General features: G+C 42.1%; 1 protein-coding gene across 1 annotated transcript; it reads left to right on the top strand.

Moving 5' to 3' along the window:
• The first annotated feature begins 7,908 nt into the window (after positions 1 to 7,908).
• Positions 7,909 to 8,369, top strand: LOC118000233 (ATP synthase subunit f, mitochondrial-like). Its single transcript, XM_034989829.1, has 2 exons — positions 7,909 to 8,032; positions 8,341 to 8,369. The coding sequence occupies exons 1-2, from the start codon at positions 7,909 to 7,911 to the stop codon at positions 8,367 to 8,369; spliced, it is 153 nt and encodes a 50-aa protein (XP_034845720.1).
• The last annotated feature ends 6,306 nt before the right edge of the window (positions 8,370 to 14,675 follow it).

Here is a 14,675-nt window from a genome sequence, read left to right on the forward strand (position 1 = left end):
TTAATTCTACTTTTCTTCTCCGACAGCTGAGATAAGCTTTTCCCCCAGATGGATTTCTGCTTTTATTGCCAATCTTGGACGGCAGGATTTTAAGATGCCACTTTATTGCCTCGCTCTTTAAGCTTTACAGAAACCTTCGCTCCCCACCCCCATCTCCACTCCTAAGAAGAGAACATGGAATATGTTTCCCAAGGGCTGGCTGGTAGGCATTTGAGTGATACCATCCTGGACCACTACAAAGAACCAGCTCCTAGGAGTGGAATGAAATCTCTGCTTTTCCAGGATTCTTCCCCTCCTATTCAGTCTCAAACGTCTGGGAAATACAGCATTATCCAGCTTTATTCACCATTTTATCCCAGTGTCCTGTAGGAATTTGATCAAAAGAGAATCCCAGAATATAAACCGGCCACACCTGCAAATTTTATTACAAGTGTGTTGTTTGTTCGTTCGATTCGGATGGGGAAAGGATGGCGGAAAATCAAGAGCTATGGGAAGACTGTCCTCACAGCTCAGCTCCTCTGCTGTGGGCTTCATTCCAATTGGTGCAACAGGAGATCTGGGGCCTGTGTTTGCTTTTCTTGGCACTCACAGAGGTGGTGTCTGTAGCTGAAGACACTGGGGCTATTGCCAGAGGCCCTGCTGGAGCTGGGACTGTGTGATTCCAGGTTCCAAGATCTCAACTGCTCGCAGCAATGGGGAACATTTTGATCTTGGCAAACACTCTCATGCCGGCACTCCATGTCCCCCCAACTCTTCTCCCTGCTTCTCTGACCCCAGCAGAGCAACGGAGTGACCTCTGGACACACGCAGTTCTGCAGCGCCGCTGTCTCCAGAATTCCCCGCATCTCCCTAGGGAACTCACCACAGTGGACACAAACACGATTACAAACTGCTAGTGACCTGGCAGCGCGTTAACCACAGGCCCCTTGAGGAGAAAAGGGAGTGAGCTTCCCTTCCCTGGTAACTGGCCCCACAGCCCTGCAAACTGCAGAGGTGGATGCCCATAGTGGGCTTATTTCAGACACTGTATGTGCCGTGCAAACCACCACAGCCCGAAGAAAGTTAGAAAAGCAACATACACTCCCTTGAAATGGGAGATGCGATCCCCTTTTTAAGCTATTGCTGGTCACTAACATTAGGGCGGGTATTCTCCGCCAGTGCGAGAGCCAAGACCCTAGCTGGCTGTGTTGACCTCTCCAGAGCTCTGGATGTGGTCAGTCTGTGAAATCTTCCAACACGGAGGCCCCTTGTTTATCACCCCACCACTGCCTCCCTTTTGCAGGACTCTCCAGCTCGCTTCCGGCAACTGTTGCCCCATTTCGACCGACATATTGCAGCAGCCACCCGCCCCATGCCGTCACACCCACACACCTCGGTTCTACTCATTCCTGTTCTCAGAAGCACGGGTCACCTCCTCCTGCATCCCACGCTCCTCTGAGCCCGTGGTTCTCAACTTCCAATCCACAGACAGGACAAAATCAAATCCCATAAATTCACTCTCTTTCCCAGTGCTCACATCCTCAGGAGCAGCATTTCCAGTTCTTTCATCCCAATCCTTTAGCCTTTCTCCTGGATACAAAAGGGATTGTTTAGAGTTTTTGCTCAACGGTGCGATTTTAGTTGAAAAACAGTCTCCATTCATCTGACAGAAGTTTTTAAAGTAATTACTAAAAACAGTCTCCATTCATCTGACAGAAGTTTTTAAAGTAATTACTATTGAGTTTCACTATGTACTAGGTGCCTGATAAGTATTACCCTATTCAATCCTTATAACCATCCTTTTATAGATAAAGAAATTGTGGTCCAGAGAGATTAAGTTGTCCAAAGTGACACAACAGCCAGAAAATAAACTTCAGCTTTCTAAGCCCAGAGCCCATGCTTTTAATCACTACTGCATATTGTTTCCCAATCCCTAGCAACACCCCTCTTTTAAAATATCCCACCTCTCTTTACACTATCCCTTGCCCAGATCACTATTATTTACCAACTTCAAGGAAAGTTAGCCACCTTACTCCGTGATGTTAACCAAAAGCTGCCCCTCCACTGTTTCTTCTGCCATCCCTCTGGGGCTCCTCCCAGCTTAACGGCTCAGAAAACTCCTCTAATGTCAGTTAGGATACTTGGGGCTGTAAGAATCTAAACTCCAGTGTAGGCTGGTTTAACTGATAAGGGTATCGATCTTACATACTAAGGATTGTCAAGGGTGGATCACATCTCACGGCTACGTGGTTGAGCAACTTGACACCGCCCATCAGGGATCCAAGGATCAAGGATCTCCCCACTCTGTAGACTCGATCCGAAGCCTGGCTCCCCCCAAGAGTTTAGGGTGGCCGCGAGGAGCACCTGGCACCGCATGTTCCCTTGCTGTTGTCCCAGGGCAGGTGAGGGGTGGGAGTGGGAATTCTCCTCCAATCACATCTGAGTGGACCAGTTTAGGTCATATGCCCACCCCAGTAACAAGGGAAGGCCCCAAGTGATTGGCTTAAACCCAAATTCCTGAGCCAATCTCTGGCAAAGAGGATGGGGTTACCATGATGGGTTTAGATTTGTCAGGACCTGGGAGGAAATCATTTTGCCCTGTGTGGGGAGAGGGAGGACGTAGCCCGGGTTCTGTTGAGAAGGGAAGGGAGGTGGCCACTACGGCCATGGGTCTCGCAGTGTGTCCATCCGGGTCACTGCTTCTAGTTCTGCAGTTTGTTCATTGTCCAAGGTGCCTAGATGGGTAAGTGCTGCCTACTCACCCAGCTAGGCACCCAGGTCTCCCTCCCCTCCCCTCCAAATACAATCAGAGTCTCCTTATGTTCACCAAGCCATGTCCCCACAGAGCCGTAAACTCCTAGTGGAGGCGCCTCTTTCTGGTTTGCACAAAGGTACCTGTGGGGGCTGGGGTACGCTCAGATTCCCCTTCAAGAAAGGACCAGCTGACCAGCTGTGAGGAGGGCAATTAGCTGACAGCCTCCAGCTGTTTGCTCCTCCAGAGTCTGCCTTGCTTTCAAGCGGCGTTCGTGTTCTTTCCTGCGTGGCCACAAGTCTGCATCATGGTCCGATCCCCCCCACACCGGCCAATCCTACTTCTCACCCTCCTCTGTTCACTGGTGTTACCTTCTCAATAAGCCTTTTGCCCTCCCAACTCCATTTCAGGACCTGCTCCCCAAAGAAGCCAGTCAGCAGAAGTCCCCTGACAGTTAGCTGTGACTCTCCCTAGAACTTCTGTTTTTGCCCACATACCTTGCATTTCCAGAAAACATGTTCGTCATCCTCTATATCCCACTGCTCCTGGTAAAACTGCTTTTTATCGGCCTCCTGACATTCAGGCCTTGCCCCTCCCGGCTTCTTAGTCCTCCAGCCACCCTCTAGTTTCCCCTTCGTCATGCCTCGGCCTGGACCCTATCTTAGCCATGACTTTGCTAGCACCTGACTTCTCCACCCTTAAGCCAATCCCCAGCCCTGGGAAAGCTACAGTAAAATGTCCTTTCTTTCCTCCTGCTCTGAGTCTACTGGAAACAGGGTTTAATGACTTAATGACAAATCCACGCTATCTAGCTTTAATTGGGCCCTCAGGGCCACTCAGTGATTATTTTACTAATCTCTGTAGACTCCCACTGCATTGATGCCAAATGTTTTCCTCTCTTTGTTTCCTCTTCCTCTTAATTTCTCCTCACACCCAGAGGATGTATTGTTGACCTTCTTCTTTTTATGTTGATCAAGTTTGTAGCCCCTAAACTTCCCCCGTAGAGCAGACATCTGTTGCTTTTACCTACCCAGATCCCTTATACCTCAGTCTTCTTTGGAGGAATGGCCCCTCTCCCACCTCTAGTCCATGTAACTCCAGTGGACTGGCTCCCCTCTCCTCCAAAGCTGGGTATGGATGGTTGGCCAGTGCACAGTAAACACATCAGGCATGGGCTTGTGAACCAAGCCAAACCAATGAAACCCTTGTCAGAATTACTGGGCCGGGGTGGGGGGGGGGGGAGGCGGGGCAGGGAGGAAAAGTACAAACTTTCTTTGGGGATTGCTAATCTGTAAAGAAATAAACCTGGTGCTGTAACATTCCACCCTGCCCCTCAAGGGGAGAACTTTTCAATTCCATGATCCAATAAATTCTCTTTTTTACTTTAGCTAGTTGGAATCACATTTCTTATACTTGCAACCAAGGGTCTTGATCTATAACCTCCTCTCAATCTCCCAATTTGTTTATATCTTTACCTGTTCTGACTTGTTCTCGTCTGTTTCTTTCAGAGGTACCATTCTTATTTGTATAGTTTTCCTGCTACGCCTTATTTTCATTTGAGGCCTTGTTTTATCCATTTCCCTTTCTCCATTGACTTCTTCCCCCACTGCCCATATTCATAACTGGTACTGGCTGAGTAAATATTACCAAACTATTTCAAAAGTGTAGTCTTTGATGAGAACATACAAAAGGCACTTCTCACAGGGCAAGAACATGATTCTTTGAGAGGGACCCTGTTCTTCAGGGGGACAGAGGAGGGTCGTTCCAAACGGTGGAGGAGGGAGAAGCATTCTGGATGGCACAATCTATCCTTCCACGTCCTCTTGAGCACGTTCCTCAAAAGGATGCTAAGATCTCACCTCTACACTCTCTTTCTCTGGCAGCCGGGATGTCCCAGTCTTCGTGAGGAATTGTTTCGTGGCACACCAGCCTAAGCACAGTATGAGCTATAGTGTGTGTGGTAGTTTCCACAGCATCCAGAGAACTCACAAGTAGGGGGCAGGATTGCGTGCGTCAACAGCCTTCAGTAACTCTTTGGTGGTCAGCTCTTGGGTTGTTTTCTTCTTCATTTAACTTTATCTTAGATAATATATCTACATGATCTGAAATTCAAAACTAACTAAATAGATAAATACAGATATAAAACTGTCATTCCCCCACCCGTCCCCCTTTTCCATTAAGTTTTCTGCAGGTATTGGACTATGTGTCTGTATTCATTTGCTATTGCTAGGTAGCAAATGCCACAAACTTAGTGGCTTAAAACAAAATATACTGATTATCCCCTAGTTTCTGTGGGCCCAGACACCTGAGCTAAAGACAGAGTTTTCCATTCAAGGCCTCACAAAGCTGAAATGGAGGTGGCATCCAGGACTGCAGTCTCATCTAGAACTCAGAGTCATCTTTGAAGCCCATTCAGTTCCTTAGGGTTGTAGGACTTAGGTCCCTCCTTTCATGCAGACTGTTGTCCTGGAGTTGTTCTTGGCTCTAGAGGTCTCCCTCAGGTCCTAGCAGCCTGGGTACCCCCGTATGCACTTCCTAACATGGCTGATTTCTTTCTTCCAGGCCAGCAGGAGAACATCATATTGACCAACCTCACCCACACCCAAGGGCAGAAGCTGATACAGGGCATGTATCCTAGGAGGACAAAACACCGGGGGCGATCTTAGAATTCTGCTTACCACAGTTTCCATTGCTGTTGAGGTTTGTTGTTTTTATATAAAAAAAGCAAATGTGTCCACACCCACATGCATCTCCTTCGATGAACAGTGGCATTTAATATATACTTTTCTCCATCTTGTCTTTTGCACTTAATAGCATATCTGGAACCCATTTCATAACAGTATATAGAGATAGTAGGAACTTATAATAGGAGTTTGTAATAGGAGTTTATCCTATTATATGGCTTCATGTATTAATCCAGCATCATCTTTTTCAAATGTCTCCCAATCAGTAATTTTTCAATCCAAAGGAAAACTGAGGAATAAAAGTCACCAGAAACCAAGATCAAAAAGAAAAGACATGGGGCGCCTGGGTGGCTCAGTCGTTAAGCGGCTGCCTCGGCTCAGGTTATCATCCCAGGGTCCTGGGATCGAGCCCCACATCAGGTTCCCTGCTCCACAGGAAGCCTGTTTCTCTCTCTCCCACTCCCCCTGCTTGTGTTCCCTCTCTCGCTGTGTGTCTGTCTGTCAAATAAATAAATAAAATCTTTAATAAAAAAAAAGATTATAAAAACATTATAGGGCGCGTGGGTGGCTCAGTTGGTTAAGCGACTGCCTTCAGCTCAGGTCATGATCCCAGGGTCCTGGGATCGAGTCCCACATCAGGCTCCCCCTGCTCTGCGGGGAGCCTGCTTCTCCCTCTACCTCTGCCTGCCACTCCCCTGCTTGTGCTCTCTCTCTCTCTGTGTCAAATAAATAAATAAAATCTTTAAAAAAAAATTATAAAATGCTTAATTGCAGGCTTTCTCAAAGCTGATAATGGGAAGTAACACCATTTAATTATCTGGCCAGGTATACGATGCCAACTGTCAAACACTTCTATTGAGCTGAACTTGAAGAACACTGAAACTACATAGTCTGTGGTGAAAACATGAGGATAAATCATTGATTTCAGAGTAAGACCCTATGTGCTTCTTATGCTTGAGTTGACAAAAATTCCGCTTCTCAACAAATGCTACAAAACTGCAAAATCTTCTCTAATTTTTTCCTTTCAAGTTCAGTTATTTATAAGAGTCCTTAAAGTACTCTGGGTTTCAAATTTACATACAGTAAATTTCACTCTTTGTGTGTACTGTCTATAGGGAGTACAATATACCTACATAACCTTTAGCCGCCTAAAATGTGGAAGAAGCCTAATAGTTATCAAAGTCTCTCTTTACCCTACCCCCCCTTTCATGTTGTAGTTGCCACTTACATTATATCTACATGCATGGAAACCCCCACCAATCTTATATTTTTGCTGTGAAGAGCCATATAGCTTTTAAATAACTTTTGAGGAGGGGCGCCTGGGTGGCTCAGTCGGTTGAGCGTCCAACTCTTGATTTCGGCTCAGGTCGTGATCTTGGGGTCGTGGGACCGAGCCCCACATTGGGCTCCATGCTGGGCATGGAACCTGCTTGAGATTCTCCCTCTCCCTCTGCCCCTCCCTCCCTCAAAAAATAAATCAATAAAAATTTTAAATAACTTATGGAGAAAAAATGTTCCACTACATTTATCCAAACATGCGTTTGTTCCTCCTTCATTCCTGCTCTTGCAACTTTACCTCTGGAATCATTTCCCTTTAGCTTGAAGAACTCCCTTTATCATTTCTTTTAGAGCAAGTCTGCCAGCAATGAATTTTGTTAGTTTTCTTACTCTAAGGATATCTTTATGTCACTGTCATTCCTAAAGGATATTTTCAGTAGATGTAGAATTCTCGGTTCTTTTCTTTAAGCAGTTTAAAGACCTTGTGCCACTGTCTTCTAGGCTCTGTGTAATGTGTTATTCTTCTCTGGCTGCTTTCAAGATCTTTTTTTTCTTTACCTCTGGTTTTCAGCAGTTTGATTATAATGTGCCTGGTGTGTTTTTCTTTGAGTTTATTTTGTAACGTTATATGTTTCACCATATTGGGAAGTTTTCTTCAAATATTTTTTCTGAACCAGTCTCTTTTTCTTTTGGGGACTGCAATGACACATATGTTATATCTTAAAATATTATCCCATAGGTACCTGATGATCTGTTCATTTTTAAAAAATATTTTCTCTTCAGTTCTTTACTTTGGATGATTTCTATTGATCAGTCTCTAAATTCTGCCATCCAGTGGGCTCACTTTTACTTCACACATTGTATTTTTCAGTTCTAAAATCTCCATGGGGCTCTTTCGTTTATACTTTCCATTTCCTCCCTCAGAATCTTTCGTTCACTTCAAATGTGTTCACTTTCACTCCGGAAGGGTGATTATAATAGCTGTTTTAAAGCCTAGCAATCCCAACACCTGGATCATCTCAGAGTTGGCATCCGTTGCTTATTTTCACTTGAAAATTGGTCATATTTTCCTGCTACTTTCTATGTTCAGTAATTCTGGATTGTATTCTGGACATTTTGAGTATATGTTGTATTATGAAACCCCAGGCCCTATTAAGATCCTCTGCAGAATGTTGACTTTAAAATGTTAATAGGCTAGACACCCAGGACTCCAAGATGGCATCATCCATACCAATGAAGATGAAAAAGCTCATGGACTTAGTTAAACTAGGAGAGCTGCCAAGCTGGATCCTGATGCACGATTTCACCCCTAAAGGCATTGCTGAGGCGGTTCAGAGAGGTTACTGCTAGCATTACAACAAGGATGTCAATGTGAAAAAAGGGGGCCGCCTATTTGTATGGGGCTGGGATTTGTATGGGGCTGGCATCCTATGTGCTTTTCAGCTACTGTTGTTTTTTTTTTTTTAAGATTTTATTTATTTATTTGACAATGAGAGAGAGCACAAGCAGGGGGAGCGGCAGGCAGAGGGAGAGGGAGAAGCAGGCTTCATCCCAGGACCCTGAGATCATGACCTGAGCCAAGGCAGACACTTAACCAACTGAGTCATCCAGGTGCCCCAGTTATTGTCCTTCTTAACAAGGAACTCAAACATGAGCAACTACACAAGTACCACTGAGGAGGGCCCAATGTGGAGGCATGTTCTGCATTCCTGACCGTGACATTTGCTGGGCACCCTTGAATCTTTTCATATCCTAATTAAGCATTAACACCTAACAAAAGATGACTGGTTCATGGAAATAAGTAAGTAAATAAAGTTTTAACAAGCCAGTAACATGGTTATTTTCACACTGTAAGTTCTGTCTTTCCTTTGGTCAATTAATTTCAGTGTCTGTACTGTTTTCAAATCTTCAGTTGTGCTGTTTTGTTCTATACCACACCTAACACTTCTTAGGGATCAGTCTTTGAATTGTGCAGTAAGTTATGATATAGATCACTTTTCAATATCTTTATTATGCAGCTGTGGATCTTTTTTGTGCATACGAAGCTCAGGTTTGAGACATAAGATTCTGATACGGCGTTTGCTTTCATCAAGTCTAAGCATGATATGGATGTTATAATATAAAGTATTTTTTATTGCTATTTCTTATGCCATTGTTGTTATTCTCCTACCATGTCTACTTAATAGTGATTGTTTTTGAAGATTTTATTTATTTGAGAGAGAGAGAGTGAGAGAGAGAGCATGAATGAGGGGTGCTGAGGGGGATGGAAAAGCAGGCTTCCCACGGAGCAGGGAGCCAGAGACAGGATTTGATCCCAGGATCCTGAGACCGTGACCTGAGCTGAAGGCAGACACTTAACAGACTGAGCCACCCAGGCATCCCCTTAATAGTGATTTTTATTTGAATCACAAAACTACTAAAATTTATTTTATTCTATTGTTGAAAGAATTTTGTTTTAAAATTTTGGTTTTTTAATACCAAAAAGCCAATACATATGAAGGGCATTTTTCACCACTTTACACTGATTTTAATCCAATTTTCCCTTAGTCTCAATTTATCTCACCATTGCAGGGAGACTTCTTGTCATTCTATCTCCTCTGAGGATAACAAATGGATTCATGCTTTAATCTTTTATTCACTCAGTATTTATTAAATGCCTATAATGTGCTAGATACTGTTCTAGACACTGTGCAATTAAAAAAAAATAACTACCTAAAAATAAATAAATAACCACCTGACACTAGAATGCATGGATTACCAGAGAAATTGGAGAACTTATTTCTCTGTAGTTTTTAAGATAATTATTTGTCTAGTCAATATCATTAACTTGAAGATAGCTTAAGGTAAAAGGAATGGGCAGTCTCCTTTCAATGTTGTGAGTTCAGTGAACTCTTAAAACTGAAATATCAAGGAGATACCATCAAACAACCCAAAGCATCACTAAGAGAAACCAAATTGTTTATAAGCTCTTGTCTGTCAAATTTTTGCCCTCCTGCAACCATTAAAACTATGCATGTTCCTACTTTCATGCTTCTCTCCAGAGTTCCATGAGTTATGAAAGGAAAATAAAAGCCATGATCTCTAAAATGTACTGTAATGGCCACAGTCCAAATATCCCACCTTGTTGTCTGTGGAGAAATGTTTCCTATTCAAATTGTTCCCATTTCTTCCACATTGGTAAAGTCAATAGAAAACTATATAATAGACTAACCGGGATAAGAAAAGAGTTTTATTGGGGCGCCTGGGTGGCTCAGTCAGTTAAACACCAGACTCTTGATTTTGGCTCAGGTCATGATCTCAGGGTCACGAGATCGAGCCCCACATCGGGCTCCATGCTAAGCATGGAGCCTGCTTAGGGTTCTCTCTCTCTCTCTCTCTGCCCCTCCCACCACCACCCCCAACTTGTGGTCTCTCTGTCTCTCTCTAAAAAATAATAATAAAGTCTATTTCTTAAAAAATAGTTTTATTATTCCATTAACAAATTCCTAGTGTGATTAGCATACAGATTTTTCACATCAAGTAGAATATGGCTTCAGTAATGTGATGAGGATAATACACACCCCATAATACCAACTGCTTTTTTTTGTTAAGTAGGATCCACACCCAGCGTGGAGCCCAATGCTGACTGGAGCTCACAACTCTGAGATCGAGACCTGAGCCGAGATCAAGAGTTGGTCGCTCAACTGACTGAGCCACCTCGGGTCCCCCTAACTGCTTTTTAAAAACATATAATAAAAATAATGTAAGAAGGGAATGTAATTAGCTTGCATGTTTCAACCTGGGTGTATTTACTGGCTGTGTGATCCAGGATAAATTATTTAACCTCTCTGAGTCCCCCTTTCCTCAATTATAAAATTGAGAGACCAATAGCTATGGTAGAGTTTGTTAGAATTCAATGCCTAACATAGTAGATAATTAACGTTAGGTAAATATGAATCCAAAGGTCAGTAAAACTTCTGGAAGAGAGTATATACATCTGTCTAAGAAGTGTCCTTGGGAAGAATTTATCCCAACCACTTATATATTTTACAAATCGAATAAAGCAGAATTTCTTAAAACATTGTCACATAAGGCAGAAGGACAAATCTTCCCTTTTAATAAATGTTTCCTTACTGCAATATCCAATTCAATTAGATTAGCCTGGATGTTTTTGGAAGGACCTGACTGTAATAATGCATAAAAGTTTTTCTAATAGCTGGCCAGGAGCTTTTGCTGACACTTAATGAAATCTGTTTAATTACTCCAGCAGCCCTTATATTGGCTGCTAGGCTGGGGTCACTGGAAAACTCGACCCTGTGGTACTTGGGCTATAAGAACACCTTCTGCTGATTGAAGCTTGTACCCTGTGGAAATGTTTTAATGTGATCCTTGAAGCATGTCCCAAGAAATGCTGTCAACACATATTCTTCCTTGTCAGGCCTTTATTTGGTCAGGAATACTCAAGAGTGCTGTCTTTCTGCCTGTGGTTTACCACATTGTCTCCCATTTGCTTTCAAATCTGCTTTAGTTGTGTTCAATGAAGCAGAGGTAGCTGAATTAGAGGGACATCATCAACATGACTCCTCCAGAGAAAATTTCCCATCAGATAAATCACTAAACCAGCTACCATGTTCTGATGCACAGAAGCCACATCCTGGCCACCTGATCATTCACTTGCAGAAAAACATGTTCTCGACAGTGTGAGCAAAGGGGCATGGCCAGCAGACCACATGAAAAGCTGGGGTTGATCGCAAATCCCCAGAATAAAGAATTTCAAAGAAGAAAGAAAAGGCAACAAGAAAAGGGTAACACGGTCAGAATTCATGCTATCACAGGTGATTTTTTTTTAATAACAAATAAAAGCTTTTTGGACACTACTATTGAACATAAACTAAAGGGTATGGCATAATTCCTAAGAACCCATGGTTGCTGGGACACCTGGGTGGCTTGGTCAGTTCAGTGCCTGACTTGAGCTCAGGTCATGATCCTGGGGTCCTGGGATCAAGTCCCGCACTCAGCCAGGAATCTGCTTGTCCCTCTACCTCTCCCTCTGCCACTCCCCTGGCTTGTACTCTCTCTGTTTCTCTCTCAAAATAAATAAAATCTTTAAAAAAAATCCATAGCTGCTTATATAAACATAAATGCTCTACATTATGAATTGATAGAGCAGAGTGACTCGGTATTGACAAACATAAAAATTTGCCATCGCCAAAGGTGTTGAAACCTTTCCCCCAAGGTATGTTGCTACTGTTGTTACTTGTTTGTAATGCACTGGAATTCCCACAGAATAAGAAATTGCCTCAACTGTGATCATCTGACCAATTACAAGTCTTGATGTCATGAGTTTTTCACTAGTTCTGAGAATGGACAATGTCCAGTGCACAGAACTAACTTGATAGGGGTTTTTACTGTCCAAGACAGCTGGTATTTAGAATAAAATGAAGCCTCACATTTTTTAGAAATGTGATCATTGGGAAAAAATTGATTTCATGAAAATAATTCTATTTTACAGTCTATATTAATCCAAGGAAAAACTTTCAAAACCACTGTCTACGTTTTAACCCATTTGAAGCAAACTGGAATAATTGTACTGCGTTTCATTTTAGGCATTTAGAACTTTCATATTAAGGAATGATACTTTTGGGGGATTGGTTAGCCCAGTGATGGGTATTAAGGAGGGCACATACTGCATGGAGCACTGCGTGTTATACGAAAACAATGGATTGTGGAACACTACATCTAAAACTAATGATGTAATGTATGGGGATTAACATAATAAAATTTTTTAAAAATTAAAAAAAAAAGGAATGATACTTTTAGAATTGGAACCTTTCCTTCCTAATCACAGAATGCTAAAGGGGATGTTCTTCAACTTGACAGTAATGAATAAGAACCACACTGGCCTTTCTCTTTGCTCTTCTTCAACCACCAATAGCCATGTGGGGCATCGAGATCCTCCTCCCCCAAAAAGGTTCAGAACAGTTATAAACTGACAGACCTACATACCAGAACACTAAAACATTGAACTAGAGAAAGATGAGAGGAAATTTTGGGGCCAAAAAGACAATAGTGATAACAAAAATCCACAGAATATCTAAAAATATATATATAAAAGAAATGTTCAAGACTGCTATAATCACAACAATAAAACAAACAAAAACAATAAATGAGGTTAGGAAAACCTGAAACAGACCTTATTTCTAAATAGGAAAGAGCAATTCTGAAAAATTTTTATTTTATTTTTTAAGATTTACTTAAATCGAGGTGCCTGGGTGGCTCAGTTGGTTAAGCGATTGCGTTTGGCTCAGGTCATGATCCTGGAGTCGCAGGATCGAATCCCGCATCAGGTTCCCTGCTCAGCACGGAGTCTGCTTCTCCCTCTGACCCTCCCCCCCTCTCATATGCTCTCTCTCTCTCTCTCTTTCAAATAAATAAATAAAATCTTTTTTTAAAATGATTTATTTAAATCTTAAATTTAAGAGAGAGAGAGCACAAGGGGCAGAGGGAGAGGGAGATAGACTCCCTGCTGAGTAGGGAGCCTGACATGGGGCTCGATCCCAAGACCCTGAGATCATGAGCAGAGTTGAAATCAAGAGTCGGACGCTTAACTGACTGAGACACCCAGGTACCCCTTGAAAAAATTTTAATAATACCAATCTAATCTGTATGTTTATTCTAATCCAAAACTGTCAGTAGTGGTTACCCCAGGAGTGGGGCTGGGGAAAATGTTTGCAATACATATATGACAGACAAATCTTCCAAACAGCAACTGCTAAGAAAAAAACAATAATCTTATTTTTTTTAAAGATTTTATTTATTCATTTGAGAGAGAGTGAGCGAGAGAGAGAGAGCAGGCAGGGGGGAAGAGTAGAGGAAGGAGCAGCCTCCCCACTGAGCAGGGAGCCTGATGCAGGAGTCAATCTCAGGACCCTGGGATCATAACCTGAGCCAAAGGCAGACGCTTAACCGACTGAGCCACCCAGGTGCCCCCCAAAACAATAATTTTATAGAAAAAAATGCACTTACAATTGAATTTCAGATATTCCTGTTGTCAAAAGCCCTTGGCCATTCCTGCCACTGGGAGTTGCTCTCTTCTGGACTGGGAGGAGGACCCAGAGCTCCTCTGCGTAAGGACAAAAGATATGACCAGGTCACAAAAGAAGAAATACAAGTTGGTCTTAAATACATGAAAAGAAGCTTGGCCTCACTTGTAATAAAAGAAATGTAAAATAATACACATCTAAGACACCATTTTTCACTTACCAGGCTGGCAAAAACCAAAGTTTGATAGCACTCTATTAACATGGCTGTGGGTAAATAGGAACTTTTATACACTGGTTGAATATTATTATATTGCTTGTATGTTATAGATTAGTTACATTTCTATGATGGGTAATTGCATGTTATTTATTGAAATTATAAATGCATGTATTCTTTGATCCAATAATTCCACTCCCTACAGATGTACTCACATACATGCAAAATGACACAAAATTAATTGCTGAAACACTGTTTAAAATAGTAAAAAATTGAAAAAAGCTAAATGTCTTTTGGTTGGGGACTGCTTAAATAAAATATGGAACATCCATATAAAAATATCATTCAGCTGAAAAGAAAAGGAAAAAATTCTTTATGTGCTGATATGGGAAAAGTCCCATGATATATTATTAAGAAAGCAAAGTACGTGAGAGTGTTTAAATATGCTAATATTTGTGTATAAGAGGGGGAAATAAAACTATAGATTCAAGTGCATAAGAATATAACCATGATGACTTGGAAAAGGGGACCGGGTTTCAGGAAATACAAGGGAAGGCCAGAGGTGAGAAGAGGAATTTTCACGATTTACCTTTTCATAACTTTTGGATTTTTAAATAGTGTGAATGTACTACCTACTGGAAAATTTTTGACTAAATTTTAGTTGGACATTTTTTCTTCATGAATTATTTGAAAACCCATCTTCTTTACACCATGAGATGACTTTGTAAATGTGTTTGTGAAAAATC

This window comes from Mirounga leonina, unplaced genomic scaffold (genome assembly GCF_011800145.1).
Source record: "Mirounga leonina isolate KUSES-001 unplaced genomic scaffold, KU_Mleo_1.0 Mir_115, whole genome shotgun sequence".
Taxonomy (NCBI): domain Eukaryota; kingdom Metazoa; phylum Chordata; class Mammalia; order Carnivora; family Phocidae; genus Mirounga; species Mirounga leonina.